The sequence below is a fragment of the Bubalus kerabau genome, chromosome 15 (genome assembly GCF_029407905.1).
Source record: "Bubalus kerabau isolate K-KA32 ecotype Philippines breed swamp buffalo chromosome 15, PCC_UOA_SB_1v2, whole genome shotgun sequence".
Classification (NCBI taxonomy): Eukaryota; Metazoa; Chordata; class Mammalia; order Artiodactyla; family Bovidae; genus Bubalus; species Bubalus kerabau.
In genome coordinates this window covers 62,995,247-63,013,057 of record NC_073638.1, presented here as the reverse complement: position 1 = coordinate 63,013,057, position 17,811 = coordinate 62,995,247, and the positions used below count along the sequence as shown (strand labels likewise).

General features: G+C 36.3%; 1 protein-coding gene across 5 annotated transcripts in view; it reads right to left on the bottom strand.

The window, feature by feature from the left end:
• The window catches only part of ELP4 (elongator acetyltransferase complex subunit 4), a 244,446-nt gene that overhangs the window by 154,986 nt on the left and 71,649 nt on the right, over positions 1–17,811 (bottom strand). For all 5 annotated transcript variants that reach the window (XM_055549205.1, XM_055549209.1, XM_055549206.1 and 2 more), the window contains exon 5: positions 16,393–16,532. In XM_055549205.1, coding sequence (XP_055405180.1) covers positions 16,393–16,532 — 140 coding nt within the window. The remainder of the gene's footprint in view (positions 1–16,392; positions 16,533–17,811) is intronic.

The following is a 17,811-nucleotide window of genomic DNA, read 5'->3' as shown; positions in this document are numbered from 1 at the left end:
TCAATGAAAATACAATGGATTACATGAAGGAGATATTTTTCTACTTTCATGAGTGAGGAAATGTGTCTATAAATAATCATATTCCACAAGGACAACAATGTGACTATTTCGCATCTTAACACATATTTGTCCTAGCGAGTCCAACTTTTAGAACAGTGTTTTTGTTTGAACACAACAGATTCAATTTCTATCTGGGTCAATTAGCTTCAGCGGCTACAATCTGCTCCAAGATTTTATTATGAAATGAATTCCAGCCAATCATTTAACCAAAGTCACTATGGGTTAAAGGAGGGTGGATCAGAAACATATCCAGTGTATCCTAATCCACCAATAATGAATCTACCTAAGACCATTATTATTTCATATATTCAAAAGGTTTCTCAAGTATTTTTCCCTCTGCCCTAAGTTGTTCGATGATACAATCTGCTTCAAGTATTTGGTGGTAAATTTGGTGTCTAAAAGGCCCATTACTAAATACCACATACATAAATTACTTTTTTAGTTTTAGTTGCTACCATTTATCCATTTCATCTTTTCACAGCTTGATAAGATAACTATAGTAGATCTTCAATCGTTTGGAGACAGTGGTTCTTCTGGTATGAGAACAAAAACAAGACATAAAGCCAAATATGCCCTAGTCTTTTTTCTTATTTCACACTGACATACATAATCCAATCACTAACAGTGATTGCTACTACTACTGCTAAGTCACTTCAGTCGTGTCCGACTCTGTGTGACCCCAGAGACGGCAGCCCACCAGGCTCCCCCGTCCCTGGGACTCTCCAGGCAAGAACACTGGAGTGGGTTGCCATCTCCTTCTCCAATGCATGAAAGTGAAAAGCGAAAGGGAAGTTGCTCAGTCGTGCCTGACTCTTAGTGACCCCCATGGACTGCAGCCTACCAGGCTCCTCCATCCATGGGATTTTCCAGGCAAAAGTATTGGAGTGGGATGCCATTGCCTTCTCCAACAGTGATTAAAAGATTATAATAAAATAAATTTCTCCAAACTAGCAAGATTTCTAGGAAAATAAAACACTTTGATCAATGGGAAAAAAATCATACATTTAGGTATATTGAGGATATTCATTTTTAGATACATGGGATTAGAACTTTTAAAACTGAACTAGTTTATATAATATTAACATTAAAATACTGAGTATTGTTAATCTTCATGAGATACAAGTCCTTGTCAACAATATTTTATAGTAATATATTTTTTACTGAAAATAAATATCTTGTGTCATCTAAATTTTTTTTATTAAACCTCTTTAATTTTGAGGATGTTGCCTTTTTTTATTTGTTCAGCAGTCTAGTAACTCATAAAACAGGAGTTGTTAAGAAGTAAATCCAGTTACAAATATGACCCTGGATTCCTTATTAATGTTTCCAAACATTTAACAAGTTAGTTATCATGGTGTGTACAACATATCCCACAGGCAGCACATTTCAAATCACGTATATTATTTTGCCTGATTTTCATAATTTTTGATAACTTTCATAGTAAAATTACCTATCATGAAATACTACAATGTCTTTAAAACTACGCTGCTGCTGCGGCTAAGTCGCTTCAGTCATGTCAGACTCTGTGCGACCCCATAGACGGCAGCCCACCAGGCTTCCCTGTCCTACAACGGTACAAAAATGTTAAAAATTAGAATTTTAACTTTACCTTTAAAACATAGGGCATTTAAAATTTTCTTTAGTTAAAAAATTGTCCAGGTGCATTGTTTATGTATCTGGTATTACCATGCTGTCTGATAGGAATTTCTTTATATTAATAAAACAAATATGGACAAAAGGGGTCCAATTACCCAATGTAAACCTATATGCTGATGCCCAAGTTAACATCTTTAAAAAGTTGATAAAAAACATGAGACTTTCATGCCTTATCAATGTCCATCCTCCCCCAATTTTCAGCAATAGGTCCAAAGGATCATTTGCATCAGAGAACTGTAATTTATATCAAGGAATGGCATTAGTTTTCCTGTGAAAGGTAATTTTGTCCTTTAATCTCATTGAGAAAGATAAAAAACACTACTGTAAAAAAAAAATCAGATGTACATCTAGAAAATAAATCTGGTAATCAGATAATAAATAATACATAATTACCTTGCACCTTCTCAAACAATGAACAAAGGAATACTACGGAGGTCTTAATGTGATCAAAGAATAAATGTATCAACAACAAAAAAGCTTAGGTAACAGGAGATAAGATTTTATCTGTGAAAATACATTACAAAAATAAAATCAGTGTATGTGAAATTAACTAGTTGATAAGTGAAAGTTAACTCTTAGATAATAAATGTATCAACTGGCAAAGTATCTGGCACATAAAATACTCAAAAACCTTTTGCATCACTGTCACATCATTTGATCATTATGTAACTTTGTGAGGTAAATACAGCCATTAACTCCATTTTATGGTTGAGAAAATTAAGACCCATTAGAGACTAAGTAATTTGACCATGGCTGTACAACAATTAAGTAACAGAAGTGGCACCTAAAATTCAAGTTTTCTAAAACTTCAAGTTCTTTTGGTTAAACTAGAGTGAGGTCCAGATTCAATGAAAAGTCTCTGGATCCAAATACAGATGAGGTTTGAACATGGCTCAATTCAACACAGTCAAAGTATTCAGGTATATAGTCATATATATGGGTGTGCCCACTCAATTGTGTCTGACTTCTTGTGACCCCATGGACTATAGCATGCCAGGCTCCACTGGAATCTCCAGGCCAGAATACTGGAATGGGTTCCCATTTCCTTCTCCAGGGGATCTTCCGACCCAGGGATCAAGCCCATGTCTCCTGCAGCTCCTGCGATGGCAGGCAGATTCTTTACCACTGAGCCACCTGTCATAGGGAGGTATTTTTCTTTTAGTTGCATTGGTGAGGACTTTACCAATAGGTAGGCCTTGTATTAACTCGGTATATGGTTTATAAAGAAAATTCAATATTGAAAAGCACAGATTTGCAAATATAGAAACTAGGTACCAGTATAGCACAATGGAAAGTGTGCTCAAGATCTGGGTTCTAGTTCTATCTGTACCAGCAACTGGAGCAGAATATGTGATTTGAGGCAAATTCTTTAAATTTTCTGTTCTGAACTTTGAAATGTTCTTATCTGTAAACCAAAGGAACATACTAGATAATCTCTGTTGTCCATTAAACTTAAAATTATATGATTCAAGGATTAATTTTCTTTTCTATTTAAAGAATGACTTGTCTCATTAAAATGATTCACTGTTAGCTTTTTAAAAGTAAGAACTTCTGGTGCATTTAAATATTAATGTTAACTACTTCTTAAGAAGAGAAACTATTATAACTACCAATTATGACTGACTTAAACTAAAGATGAAGCATTTTTGATATTATGCAAATCACTGAGAAAATATAATTTGTACTACCAAAAAACTATTTATACATATATTTCAGGTATTCATCTATGACAAAGGGTGAGACATACTTGTAAGGCTATAGGCACAATATCAAATGTTTCAACTAACTGTGTAAAATAGTTTGCTGAGCTAAAGTTATATTAGCATACAATTTGCATGTGGTTATAAAGACTGTGAAGTCTATTCACAAGTAATTTTCAAGTTAAAAATTCCATTATTATTACACTGAAGGATGTCATTTATTGATTTTTCTTTTCTGATGCTTTTTGCCTAACGACATTGAGTTTGATTCTCTTCGCCATGGATACTCAATTAAGAGAACATAAAGAGACCAGGAATGTGTTAAGGGAACAAAGGTGGGCTGTGGCCAGCACAGAGCTCTGGACCACAGCTGGGAAAGTACTAAGATCATGAAGATAGAAGAACTGTATGCATCTTGAAACAACCCACTGACTGACAGGGACACTGCTGAGAATGGTTATGATCTTTCATGAAAAATAATTCAGTTCAATTAGTCTGATCTGAATTATTGATATAAAAAAGTCACTAGATTATGTCTCCTACTACCCATCTTTACTGCTGTCATCTCTCCAACTTTGTGTCATTACTCATCTTTCAAACACCCTGGCCTTTCAGTTTCTTGACCACCTCTCTTCCAACAATCATGTCTCCATTCAACCTCTAATACCCATTTCCATGGTCATACCTTAGATCTTGTCATCATCAATAACTGCTATCCTTGTATAATCTCAGTTCATATACTCTCCTCCCTACAACCACCACTTTCTGTCTTTTCAGTCAGAGTACTATTTAACTAGAATAGTAGTTTTGCTGAGAAAGTGAGACAAAGCAAGAGAAGGGCAAGGAAGTGAAGATTAAAGCTGACCATGGATCAAGACGGTTAATTAGCTGAAAGAGTGTATCAAGGCAGGTGAGGGATGGTAGCCAACAGTACAGTGGTCTCAGTAAAGTCAAATGCTTGCATGGGGCTTCTGCATAGTTTATTTATTTTATATATAGTAGTTTGTGCTTTTTAATCCTTATCCTGCCCCTCCTCCCTTCCCTCTCCCAACTGGTAACCACTAGTTTGTGCTCTATACCTGTGAGTCTGTTGCTGCTTTGCTTTATTCATTCATTTTATTTTTTAGATTCCATGCATAAGTGATAACATAGTATTTGTCTTTTTCTGACATTTCACTAAGCATAATACTCTCCAGGTCCATCCATGATGTTGCAAATGGCAAAATTCCATTTTTCAATGACTAAGTAATATTTCATTGTATATGTTACATCCTATCTTCTTTATCCACTCATCTGTTAATGGACACTTAGCTTGCTTTTATATCTTGGTTATTGGAAATAATTTCACTATGTAGATTGAGATGCATGTTTTTTTTGGTAAACATGTATCTTAATAAGTGTTTTCACTTGTTAAGTCTTTTAATAAGTTACTTTCAGGAGTGAGCTAAGTACTGTGGAAGGCACAATGCACATGGTCACTGTTCACTTGTGGGCCTATATATAAGGAGAAACTGAACTCCAAATGTGCTTTTCTCACACCAAAGAATGGGATAGGGAAAAGAGAGCTGATTGTCCAGATTGAAAAATTGGCTGAAGTAGTTTTATTTTTTTCCCAAAGAAGAAATAATTTTCCTGATTCCTATAAATGGTATGATGGCAACAATGATAACGTACACTCTCACTTTTGACATACTTTCCCAGAACTGTTTTAACAATGCACACTTGTACAATTAACACGAGTGACATTTGTTTCTCTACACTATCTTTAACACAACACATTATCATTTTAAATATTTAATAGCTGAAAAAATGGTATTTCTTTGGTTTTTGCTTATATTTCTTCGATTACTAGTTCAGCCTTATTAGCTATTTCTGCATCTTTTTTGAGAACAGCCTCTTGATTTTTTCTGCCCATTTTGTATTAGGGCATTCAACTTGCTGTTACTAATTTAAAAATGGCTTTAATTTACTAAATATGTTTAAGTATATATCTATATACACATATATTTGTACTTTTAAAAATTCTGAAACAATCTCAAATTTATAGAAAAGTTGTATATATAAAACAAAAATATTTATATGTATATATTAAACAATAATACAGCCATCTGACTTAGGATATTGATATAATTAGGAAATGGATACTACCATCAAAATCTTCAGATCTCATTCAAGTTTGGCCACCTGTGCTATTATCATCCTTCATCACAAAAGGATTGAATTCAGAATCAATTCAAATTGTCTCTTCAGCCTCCTTCAATCTGGAAATTCCTCACATTTTTCTTGACTTTTATAATCTTGACACTTGAGGATTCCAGGCCAGCCATTTGGTAGAATGTTCCCAATTTGGGTTTGTCTGATGTTTCCTCATGGGTATATTTACATTATGAATACCTGGTAGGAATATCACAGAAGTGTTGCTGAGTTCGTTTTACTTCATGCTATCAGGGGATACATAACTTCAATTTACCCCATTACTGGTGACCTTAATTTGATTAAGGTGATGTCTACCAGGCTTCTCCACCATAAAATTATACTGTCCCCTTTTTAGTCATCAGTATTTTGTGGGAAGGTACTTTGAGGGTATGTAAATATCTTGTTTGTTAATAATGTATTTATTTGTTTATTTTTGTCTATAAATATTCATGACTTCCTGTTTTATTAAATGGGTTACAATCCATTACTATATTTATTTATTTTGATGTTCAAATTGTCTTTTCTTTGGCCAGTAGTTCTTTTGAGCTGGCTTCTTATCTTTTTGACATGCCCTCATCATTCTTCAAGCACATCTGAGAATAAAAAAAATGTTACAGATTTACTGTTTTCTTTCCTTTGAATCAAAGATTTCTCCAAAGAGTTCTGATTCCTCCAAAGACAATCCCTAGATATACTGTTTGCTATTTCCACTCCAAGATTTTAAACACTCTCTTTAATTTTCTTCTATTACTTTTACAATTTAATTTATTGTATTTAAATCTTTAACTCTTTGGAAATATAGTTTGATATGAGATATAAAGATTTCATTATATTATCCCCAAAGGGTTAGACTTTACACACTTATTTGAAATCCCTTTCCTTTATGAAAAAAATGTTTTCATCATAAAAATTCAAACATATAAAACATAGAAGGGATAGAAAAAAAACAACCCAAAATCCACCACTCAAAGGTAAACATTGTTAACAATTTGACGAACATTCTTTCAGATACTGCTCTATATCAATCCCTCTTTCTTTACTGAGAAAAATTACTGTGGGATGTTAGGAAGCATGATAATAAAAATGTTTGATACTGAAGAGTATTTTACCAATAAACAAACATAACCAGAGTTATTATGACTATTTATTTAATTCTGGCATTTCACTCATAGCCTTTCCAATACTAATATACATATATATACTGAATCTCATAGTGTAAGGCGAGCATTTAGCTTCCAGTCTTTCCTGAGTTTTTTCGACCAAATATCACTAAGTATATTTAAGAACCTAAATTAATGTGTACTGAGTTTTTGTTAGAAAAGAATTTCAGAGAAGCTATATAAAGTTTTATACAAACAGGATTGCTGTTGCTGTTTAGTCACTAAGTTGTGTATGACTCTTTGCAACCCTATGGACTACAGCCCACCAGGCTCCTTTGGCCATGGGATTTTCCGGGCAAGAATACTGGAGTGGGCTGCAGTCCTTCTCCAGGGGATCTTCCTGACCCAGGGATCGAACCCATGTCTCTTGCATTAGCAGGCAGAGTCTTTACCGTCAAGCCACCTGGGAAGCCCTATATACACATGCCCCATGGGAAGCCCAGGGAATGGGCTTCTACCTATATCCCTTCATGAATAAATTTTTAAAGCATGGTATGACACCTGCCTATTTCTCTGAACTCAACCCTATTTCTCTGAACTCATCTTTGTAACACTTGTTATCACTCACTCTATTTCAACAACTAGGCTTTTCAGGTACGTGAAAACACTAATTACTTTCTTTTCCTGGTACACCTGCTATTCCCTAAGCCAAGAACATTTCTTGGCTCAGTGCTCTCTGTAAGACCACTTTTTTCTTCTTATGATTTTTTTCAAGTCTCAGGTTCAGGTCTTCAGAAAGGCCTCATCCTAAAACAACATAAAGTTTATTACCTCCCCCCCTCAATGTATGGAGAGTGTTCTCTGTCTTTATACTACTTATCACAATTCATAACGAGATCTTTATCTGTTTACTTGTTTCTTTTTGGCTGTGCCCCAAGGCATGCGTGATCTTAGATCCCGGAGCAGTGATTGAACCTGCGCCCCCCCTGTGCTGGAAGTGTGGTCTTAATCACTGGACCACCAGTGAAGTCCCCTCTTGTTTTATTAATTTTTTTAATTGTACTTTCTTATTCTAATTGTCACCTTGCTTATTTAACTTATATGCAGAGTACATCCTGAGAAATGCTGGGCTTGAAGAAGCACAAGCTGGAATCAAGATTGCAAGGAGGAATATCAATAATCTCAGATATGTAGATGATACCACCCTTATGGCAGAAAGTGAAGAGGAACTCAAAAGCCTCTTGATCAAAGTGAAAGAGGAGAGTGAAAAAGTTGGCTTAAAGCTCAACATTCAGAGAACTAAGATCATGGCATCTGGTCCCATCACTTCATGGCAAATAGATGGGGAAACAGTGTCAGACTTTATCTTTTTGGGCTCCAAAATCACTGCAGATGGTGACTGCAGCCATGAAATTAAAAGACGCTTACTCCTTGGAAGGAAAGTTATGACCAACCTAGACAGCATATTGAAAAGCAGAGACATTACTTTGCCAACAAAGGTCCATCTAGTCAAGGCTATGGTTTTTCCAGTGGTCATGTATGGATGCGAGTTCGACTGTGAAGAAAGCTGAGCGCTAAAGAATTGATGCTTTTGAACTGTGGTGTTGGAGAAGACTCTTGAGAGTCCCTTGGACTGCAAGGAGATCCAACCAGTCCATTCTGAAGGAGATCAGCCTTGGGTGTTCTTTGGAAGGAATGATGCTAAAGCTGAAACTCCAGTACTTTGGCCACCTCATGTGAAGAGTTGACTCACTGGAAAAGACTCTGATGCTCGGAGGGATTGGGGGCAGGAGGAAAAGGGGACGACAGAGGATGAGATGGCTGGATGGCATCACCGACTCGATGGACGTGAGTTTGAGTGAACTCCGGGAGATGGTGATGGACAGAGAGGCCTGGCGTGCTGCGATTCATGGGGTCACAAAGAGTCGGACACAACTGAGCGACTGAACTAAACTGAGCTGATTCTAAAAAAATTTTTTTTTAAATTATGCTTTCTTATGGTATATATGGTCAAGGATAACAGTTTACTACAGTAAACCTAGAGCTTAGCATGATTCTAGGCTCATAAAAGGTACTCGGGAGCATACAAGGTAGTCACGCCAGAGAAGGTGTTCAATAAATATTGTTAGATATATGGTTATGCTTACTTACACCTACACCTGTAAATGGCACTATCCTAGTTCTCATGTCTAAAAGCATTCTTGATATTCCCTTTACTCTTTCCACAACCACAATGATATCAAAGAGATCAGAGAGGCAGCAAGGAACCAAATTAGGTAAGGACATGTAGACCTTATGGATCTCTGTTTGCATATAGGTTTTTTATTCTGGGTGAGATGGGATGTCATTAAAGGTTTGAGCCAGAGGAGTGATAAGAGCTGACTAATGCTGTAAAACTGTACTGTCTAATAAGACAGTACTTGTCACACATGGAATGCGAAATCAAGTTGGCCTTAGGAAGCATCATTATGAACAAACCTAGTGGAGGTGATGGAATTTCAGTTGAGCTATTTCAAATCCTAAAAGATGATGCTGTGAAAGTGCTGCACTCAATATGCCAGCAAATTTGGAAAACTCAGCAGTGGCCACAGGACTGGAAAAGGTCAGTTTTCATTCCAATCCCAAAGAAAGGCAAAGCCAAAGAATGTTCAAACTACAGCACAATTGCACTCATCTCACATGCCAGCAACGTAATGCTCAAAATTCTTCAAGCCAGGCTTCAACAGTATGTGAACCATGAACTTCCAGATGTTCAAGCTGGATTTGGAAAAGGCAGAGGAACCAGAAAATAAATTGCCAACATCTGTTGGATCATTGAAAAAGCAAGAGAGTTCCAGAAAAACATCTACTTTTGCTTTATTGACTACGTCAAAGCCTTTGACTGAGGATCACAACAAACTGTGGAAAATTCTTCAAGAGATGGGGATACCAGACCAACTGACCTGCCTCCTGAGAAATCTGTATGCAAGTCAAGAAGCAACAGTTAGAACTGGACATGGAACAACAGTCTGGTTCCAAATTGGGAAAGGTGTACGTCAAGGCTGTATATTATCACTCTGCTTATTTAATTTATATGCAAAATACATCATGAGAAATGCTGGACTGGATGAAACACAGCTAGAATCAAGACTGCCAAAAGAAATATCAATAACCTCAGATATGCAGATGACACTACACTTATGGCAGAAAGCGAAGAACTAAAGAGCCTCTTGATGAAAGTGAAAGAGGAGAGTAAAAACGTTGGCTTAAAACGCAGCATTCAGAAAACTAAGATCATGGCATCTGGTCCCATCACTTCATGGCAAATAGATGTGGAAACAATGGAAACAGTGTCAGACTTTATTTTCCTGAGCTCCAAAATCACTGCAGATGGTGACTGCAGCCATGAAATTAAAAGGCAGTTGCTCCTTGGAAGGAAAGTTATAACCAACCTAGACAGCATATTAAAAAGCAGAGACATTACTTTGCCAACAAAGGTCCATCTAGTCAAAGCTGTGTTTTTTCCAATAGTCATGTATGGATGTGAGTCGGACTATAAAGAAAACTGAGTGCCTAAGAATTGATGCTTTTGAACTGTGGTGTTGGAGAAGACTCTTGAGAGTTTCTTGGACAGCAAGGAGATCCAGCCAGTCCATCCTAAAGGAAATCAGTCCTGAATATTCATTGGAAGGACTGATGCTGAAGCTGAAACTCCAATACTTTGGCCACCTGATGGGACAAACTGATTCATTTGAAAAGACCCTGATGCTGGGAAAGATTGAAGGTGGGAGGAGAAGGGGATGAGAGAGGATGAGATGGATGGATGGCATCACTGACTCAATGGACATGAGTTTGAGTAAACTCTAGGAGTTGGTGATGGACAGGGAAGGCTGGCATGCTGCAGTCCATGAGGTTGCAAAGAGTTGGAGATAACTGAGCAACTGAACTGAACTGAAGTCACACATAGCTACTTACACTTAAACTAATAAAACAAAAATTTCAGTGTCATATTGAAAATACTCATTATTAGTTGCATGTGGCTTGTGGCTGCTATTTTGGACAGTGCAGGCATAGAAAATTTCCATACTTGAAGAAAGTGCTATCGGACAGTGCTATGTAAAAAAGCTCATGAGGGCTGCTTTGGACACAAAAATAGGAGCCACCAAAAGCAGGGAGCAAGATTAATTAGGAGGCTATGCCAAGAGTCCTGGAAAGAAATATGGGTGACTTAAGTTTAGCATGGTGGAGGTAAGGGATGCAAGAAGTGATCGGAATCTGGATATACTGAAGATACAGTTGACAGAATTTACCGATAGACTGAATATAGGGAGTGAGACAGAGAAAGGGTCAATACTTGGAGAGAGACAATTGTTGGAGAGACACAAGGGAGACAAGGGTCAACAATTGCTTTATTGAAGGAAGACTAGAAATATGAAAGAATATACATAAGTGGGGTGCCATCGCCTTCTCCATTAGCAGCAGCAGCAGCATAAATATGAAAGAATATACATAAAATACATACATAAGAGAGAGTACGTCTACGGGCAAGATGACTGGGATTAGGAATGTGGGAATAAGGTGGAAGATACCAAAACAACCAATGAAAATAGCATGCTAGAATGCTAGAATGATCAATTAAATTCCATGTATCCAAAGGCCCCCTTGAAGAACAGAAAGAAGAAAGAAAGGTAAACATATAAGCAAGTCATTTCTCTTTATTGGTCAAAATGAGGTTCAGGATAATAGTTCTCTCTCTACAGTTTCAGATAGCATCTTTTTACTTTAATTATATCACCAGCAGATAAATAGGTAGATAAAATTCCTCCTCACACTTATATCTTTGCTTTTCTTTAGCTCCGAGATTTATATCATTATATCATTTATTATATATCCTTTGAATAGAGTAGTTTATAGTCTACTTTTGTAACTTTATGACTCTGTTATGAACCTTTAATCTCACCTAGAAGCTCTCTTCCAAAATTCCTTTTTCGTGAGTAAATTTTCTACTTATAACTTCTACATATACTGTGGTTCTCTGCTTCTCAATCTAAGAAAAAAATCTGTATTTTTGAAATAAAATATACTCTTACATGGCTATGTTTCAGTTATTGGTTTCATCCCACTAAATCCCTGTGCTAAGAACAAGACTACAGTTAATTTGAGTTATAACTATATTTTATGCTTTGATTCACTAATTCATTGACTATCAACTTAATACTTGTGTCCTAGATTCAGACAATACATAGATGAAAAAAAATTATAACTTTTCCTCAAGGATTTCCAAAGCTTGGTGGGAACATAAGAATGTAGACAAAACAAATAATTAAGTGTAATGAAATTAGTGTTTTGACAAAAGTGCAAACAAAGGAATATTAGTAGGAACATATGGCGGAGAAGGCAATGGCACCCCCCTCCAGCACTCTTGCCTGGAAAATCCCATGGATGGAGGAGCCTGGTAGGCTGTAGCCCATGGGGTCGCAAAGAGTCGGACATGACTGAGTGACTTCCCTTTCAGTTTTCACTTTCCTGCATTGGAGAAGGAAATGCCAACCTACTCCAGTGTTCTTGCCAGGAGAATCCCAGGAACGGTGGAGCCTGGTGGGCTGCCGTCTATGGGGTCGCACAGAGTCGGACATGACTGAAGCGACTTAGCAGCAGCAGCAGCAGCAGGAACATATGGGAAACACACAGCTATGATTTGTCTAGGAAAATACTACAGAGGTTTATCTAGAAGTTTCATTTACTATGGTAAAGAGACTTTGCAGGATAAGAAAAATGAAATGACTGCTAAAATTGTAAATAATATTCCTATCCACTTTCCACTGTTTTTCTCCTAGAAATTCTCCCAGAAAGATAGCTAGTTCTCTTAGAATTCAGTTCATTCTAGTTAATACAAAACTTTTAGCTACTAATAGCTATTGTTGGAGAAGGCAATGGCACCCCACTCCAGTACTCATGCCTGGAAAATCCCATGGATGGAAGAGCCTGGTAGGCTGCAGTCCATGGGGTCATGAAGAGTCAGACTCGACTGAGCGACTTCACTTTCCCTTTTCACTTTCATGCATTGGAGAAGGAAATGGCGACCCACTCCAGTATTCTTGCCTGGAGAATCCCAGGGATGGCAGAGCCTGGTGGGCTGCCGTCTATGGGGTCACACAGAGTCAGACACAATTGAAGCGACTTAGCAGCAGCAGCAGCAACTGTTAGCATAGATATGTAAAAGTAAAATCTTGAATTTCAAAAAAAACCACATCAAAACAAAATCAATTATTTACTACCAACTGTATGCAAACTCAGTATTAAAGACCCAACATATTTATAATTTTAAAAGTACCATTTTACAATATAGTGGGTAAATTAGTTGGCTTGGGGCACTAGAACAAAATATTGGGTGGCTTAAACAACAGGAATTAATTTTATTGCTGTTCTGGAGACTAGAAGTCCAAGATCATGGTGCCAGCAGGGTTGGTGTCTGGTGAGAGTCAGGGTTAGTGTTGGGTTGCAGATGATCACCTTCTCGCTGTGAGCTCACATGGCTTTTCCTGGGTGTTTACTCAAGGAGGGAGTGGAGAACTCAGTGTCTCTCTTTCTTTTTTAAGGTCACCATCCTATCACACCAGGGCCCCACCCTCAAGACATCATCTAAGTGAGTGAAAGTGAAAGTCGCTCAGTTATGTCTGACTCTTTGCGACCTCATGGACTATACAGTCCATGAAATTCTCCAGGCCAGAATACTGGAATGGGTCGCCTTTCCCTTCTCCAGGGGATCTTGCCAACCCAGGGATCAAACCTAGGTCTCATCTAACTAACTCCCAAATGCCCTATCTCCAAATTTTGGGGATTAGGGTTTCAACATATACATTTGGCGGGGGGAGGTGGATGGGATGAATACTAACATTCAGTCTGTAACAGTAGGTTAAGCAGTATGTTAGTAGATTCATGAATAAATAATAAAGAATTACAATATCTTTCTAGTAGAGAAAAAGAACTGTGCTTGGACATACCTATTAGCAAAGCTTACCTCAAAACAACATCAAATTTAAAAAAACAAATTGTAAACTGTTTTAGAATTATTCTCAAAATCAGTTTTTCTATTGTTTTATGTTTGAGGTGACCAGATTTATAACAGTAAAATACCAAAACAAAATTATCTAGGCAATATTATTGTGATACATTTCAAGATTCTACAACCAGGCTTTATTTTTTTAAACTGTAGGTATGAACATTTTCCATTGGCAAATATACCAGTAATTTTAGTTATTATAGATTTCAAATGACCTTCAGTTCTTCTTACTGTAAAGAAAAAACTTTATAGGTTTCAACAGTGCCTTTAGAAATTATAAAATTATATATTATATCCTCATACATGATAGACAGCCATATCCTCTAGTCTTAATTACAGGAAAAGTATGGACAAGTGTAAGGCTTAGCTTTATTGTTTTATAAATGAACCAGTAAAGTTCATTTTAGTGAAATGAGCACACGCTTTTCATAAAATAAATCTCACATGGTAAAGTACCCATTTTCAAAATTAATTTAATTACATGTTTAAAGTTTAATTACATTTAATTAAGCATTTAAGTTTAATATGAAATAAATGAATTATCAGTTAACTACTATGAAATGAAATACTGCCTTGATAATTAAAATCTATGAATTTTCCTGTTCCATGTAAAACTGTTAGTTCTCAAAAATATTCTTAAAATATATTTAAAAAACTACATCCCCATATCTAATCAAGGTATAATTTTTCTGGTGCCCAGCTTCTTGTTGGGTTATACATTTACTGCAGCAGTAAATGGAGACAGCCTGGTAAAGAAAAGAGAGCAGGGGGTTTTGGATACTTGGGTTTGGTGTCAGCTTTACTCACTCAGACTAAAACAGTGGTAAAGCTGTTCAGTGTCTTTGACCTCAAGTTTCCTACAAAGTGTGGATAATACTGCTTCTCTTGTAGGGTTGTTTGGAGGATAAATGAGATAGCCCATGGTCTAATGCCTGGAATATTACCTGATATTGATCAGGTTAATTGACAAATGTTAATTTCCCACCACTTTAGTTGCTAAGTGAATAAAAACCACTTTTTATTTTCTGGCTTAAAAGGTTTCATCTTTAATTTTTTTTAATTACAATAGTAACACTATATCTTTTTTCATGTATTTACATCATAATTAATGTACATTTTTCAATTCCCTAAGCACTCCATGAATGGAGACAGAATAGCATTACTACTAACAGAGATTTTTAAATCAGAAAGAACCGACTTTGAATCTGGGTTTTATGATTTACGTTTTGAGAAATCATGGAGACACTATTTGAATCTATTTCCCAAGTATGTGTATATGTATGTCTGGTTCAGTGAATGACAAAAATTAGAAACTAGTATTATCAATAAAGTCAAATAAATGGAATAGTCTTCACTAAACTCTCAGGCAATATTTCTGGGAAAGAGACTCTAGATTTTTAAATCATACATCAACATTTAATAACTCATTTCGTTTTGAAAATAATGGTTTTACAGTGTAAAAGGAAACAACCTATTCTGTGAAGCAACAACCTATTCTGTGAAAACCTTCCCTTGATTCAACTGCAAGCAGTATGAATTAAAATTAAGTATTTCTTTATTGTTGTTCTGTCGCTCAGTCATGTCTGACTCTCTGTAACCCCATGGATTGCAGCACGCAGGCTTCCCTGTCCTTCACCATCTCCTGGAGCTTGCTCAAACTCATGTCCATTGAACTGGTAATGCCATCCAACCATCTCATCCTCTCCCTTCTCCTCTTGACTTCAGTCTTTCCCAGCATCAGGGTCTTTTCTAATGAGTCAACTCTTCGCATCAGGTGGCCAAAGTATTGGAGCTTCAGCTTCAGCATCAGTCCCTCCAATGAATATTCAGGATTAATTTCCTTTAGGACTGACTGGTTTGCTCTTCTTAAAGTCCTAACACTTTAGAAATTATTCAATGTCAAGTCTTTAATTTTCAGAGTTTTGCCTTAATAAAGTTAGTAGCAGTATGAATTGGAGAAGGCAATGGCACCCCACTCTAGTACTCTTGCCTGGAAAAAATCCTATGGACGGAGGAACCTGGAGGCTGCAGTCCATGGGGTAGCTAAGAGTCAGACACGGCTGAGTGACTTCACTTTCACTTTCATGCACTGGAGAAGGAAATGGCAACCCATTCCAGTATTCTTGCCTGGAGAATCCCAGGGACAGGGGAGCCTGGTGGGCTGCCGTCTATGGGGTCACACAGAGTCGGAAATGACTGAAGTGACTTAGCAGCAGCAGCAGCAGTATGAATATGTTGTGTTGGTTTATTATGTATCAAAAACATGGAGCAACAGCAGGATTTTATACCATTTTCACTGCTATTATTATCAATAAGCAATATTTATGTATCTTGTGCGTTTGGGGATGAAAGATCCTATTACTGAATTATTTCACATTTTATTGAAAATAAACAGTAGTTATTACAAATTTGGTAGCCAGATTTGTCAAGTTGCAAATTAAAGAGTAATGATAGGTCCAACAGTTACAGGATTAGAAAAATCACATATAATGAAATAACATAAAATATTAAGGTTACATATTACTTAGAAAACTAACATTTATTAGGATTTGTTCCTTTAAATAGGCATTCTTTCAAAGACTGTGGTAAAAATGTATTTTACTAACCTTTGAAATCAGAATTGAAATCATTAACTTACCAGGGTTCTACATTAAATGCTGATGATATTTTTTCTGGGAGAAAAAATCCATGCCACTTTGAGGTCTCAATGAGTTCTTGTGGTATCCTTTTTGATATATCATAATAGTGACCAAATCTTGAAGATGATACTGGTCCAGCCTGATAAGAAAATCCACACTGGTTGTTAAAAATTTCTTTTCTTCAAACTGTAATTTACTTATTCTACATTCAGCAAGATACTGATATATTTATGCATTTTAATTCAAATATGGAAGAACTGATATATATAGACTTACTACATTAAAAAATATATAACAAATTTGAAATATATCTCTATCCAAATATACCTTTATCCAAAGTTGAACTACTAACGGACTCTGCATGGCAATAGTTTCTAATAAAATCTCTGATCTTTATTTCCTTAATTTTCACTGTCTTAAATGCTACAAAACACAAAAATTTTAGAACACTCAACAAAATCAGGTACTATTTATAGAAACCGAGGCACTGCACAGAATAGGTTCTTAGCTTATTTCACTAAGTAAGTGACAATTTTGTAATTCAGAGAAGAAATAGACATTCGCTTGCCACTAGGTGTTTGCATTTTAAGACTTCATGAATTCATATTAAATTAAATCCCCACAAACATCAAATTATACAGTAATACAGAATTTAAAAAAATTAAAGTCTAGTAGAAACACTATTCTCAGATTCAGAGTCTGGGGGTTTGTCATTTGATATACAGAATAGCTCTTCATTCCTCCATAAGGTACTATTTGTTTTCATTAATAAAAAAAGATCTATCAATTGGCTTAATCTAATCTTTTCAATACAATATATACAGATGTATGGTTTCAAAAACATGATTTATCCATTTGCCACGAAATTGCTAACACGTACATTATGTCACATTAAAATTTGTTTCTTAAAAAGAGGGTATAAGGTTTTTAAATGTAAAGTTATTAGTCTAAAGCAATTTAAACAAGGTCTGTTCTTTGGCCTATAATCTATTCTTTATCCGGATTATGGTTCAAAATGTTTTTACTGCAATCTCTGCTAGAGCTCATCTTTTTATTGTGTAAGTCCAAGCCCCCTTAATGTTTTAGAAAGGCCTTGACTAACTGAACTTTGATCTGATGTCTTCATTGAGAAAAACACCAGGTTGCCCATTTCAGATGCAAATCCCCCTAAGGCCCAATAGAATTTAGTAAAGACAGCAAAAAAGAAGAAACAAGAAGTTTCCAGGATCCTCTTTGAGAATCCTGGGGCACACTGGTGTCCTTAATCCACACTGCTGCATGGATTAAGGTAGGTGATAACCTTTCCTGATTCAAAAGAATAAGCGGAGTGCCTACTAACTGGGTGGAGACTAGGATTTGGTAATAATAAAACACCATGCAATAAAAGCCTGGTCCATGTCAGAAGCCTCTGAAAGGCC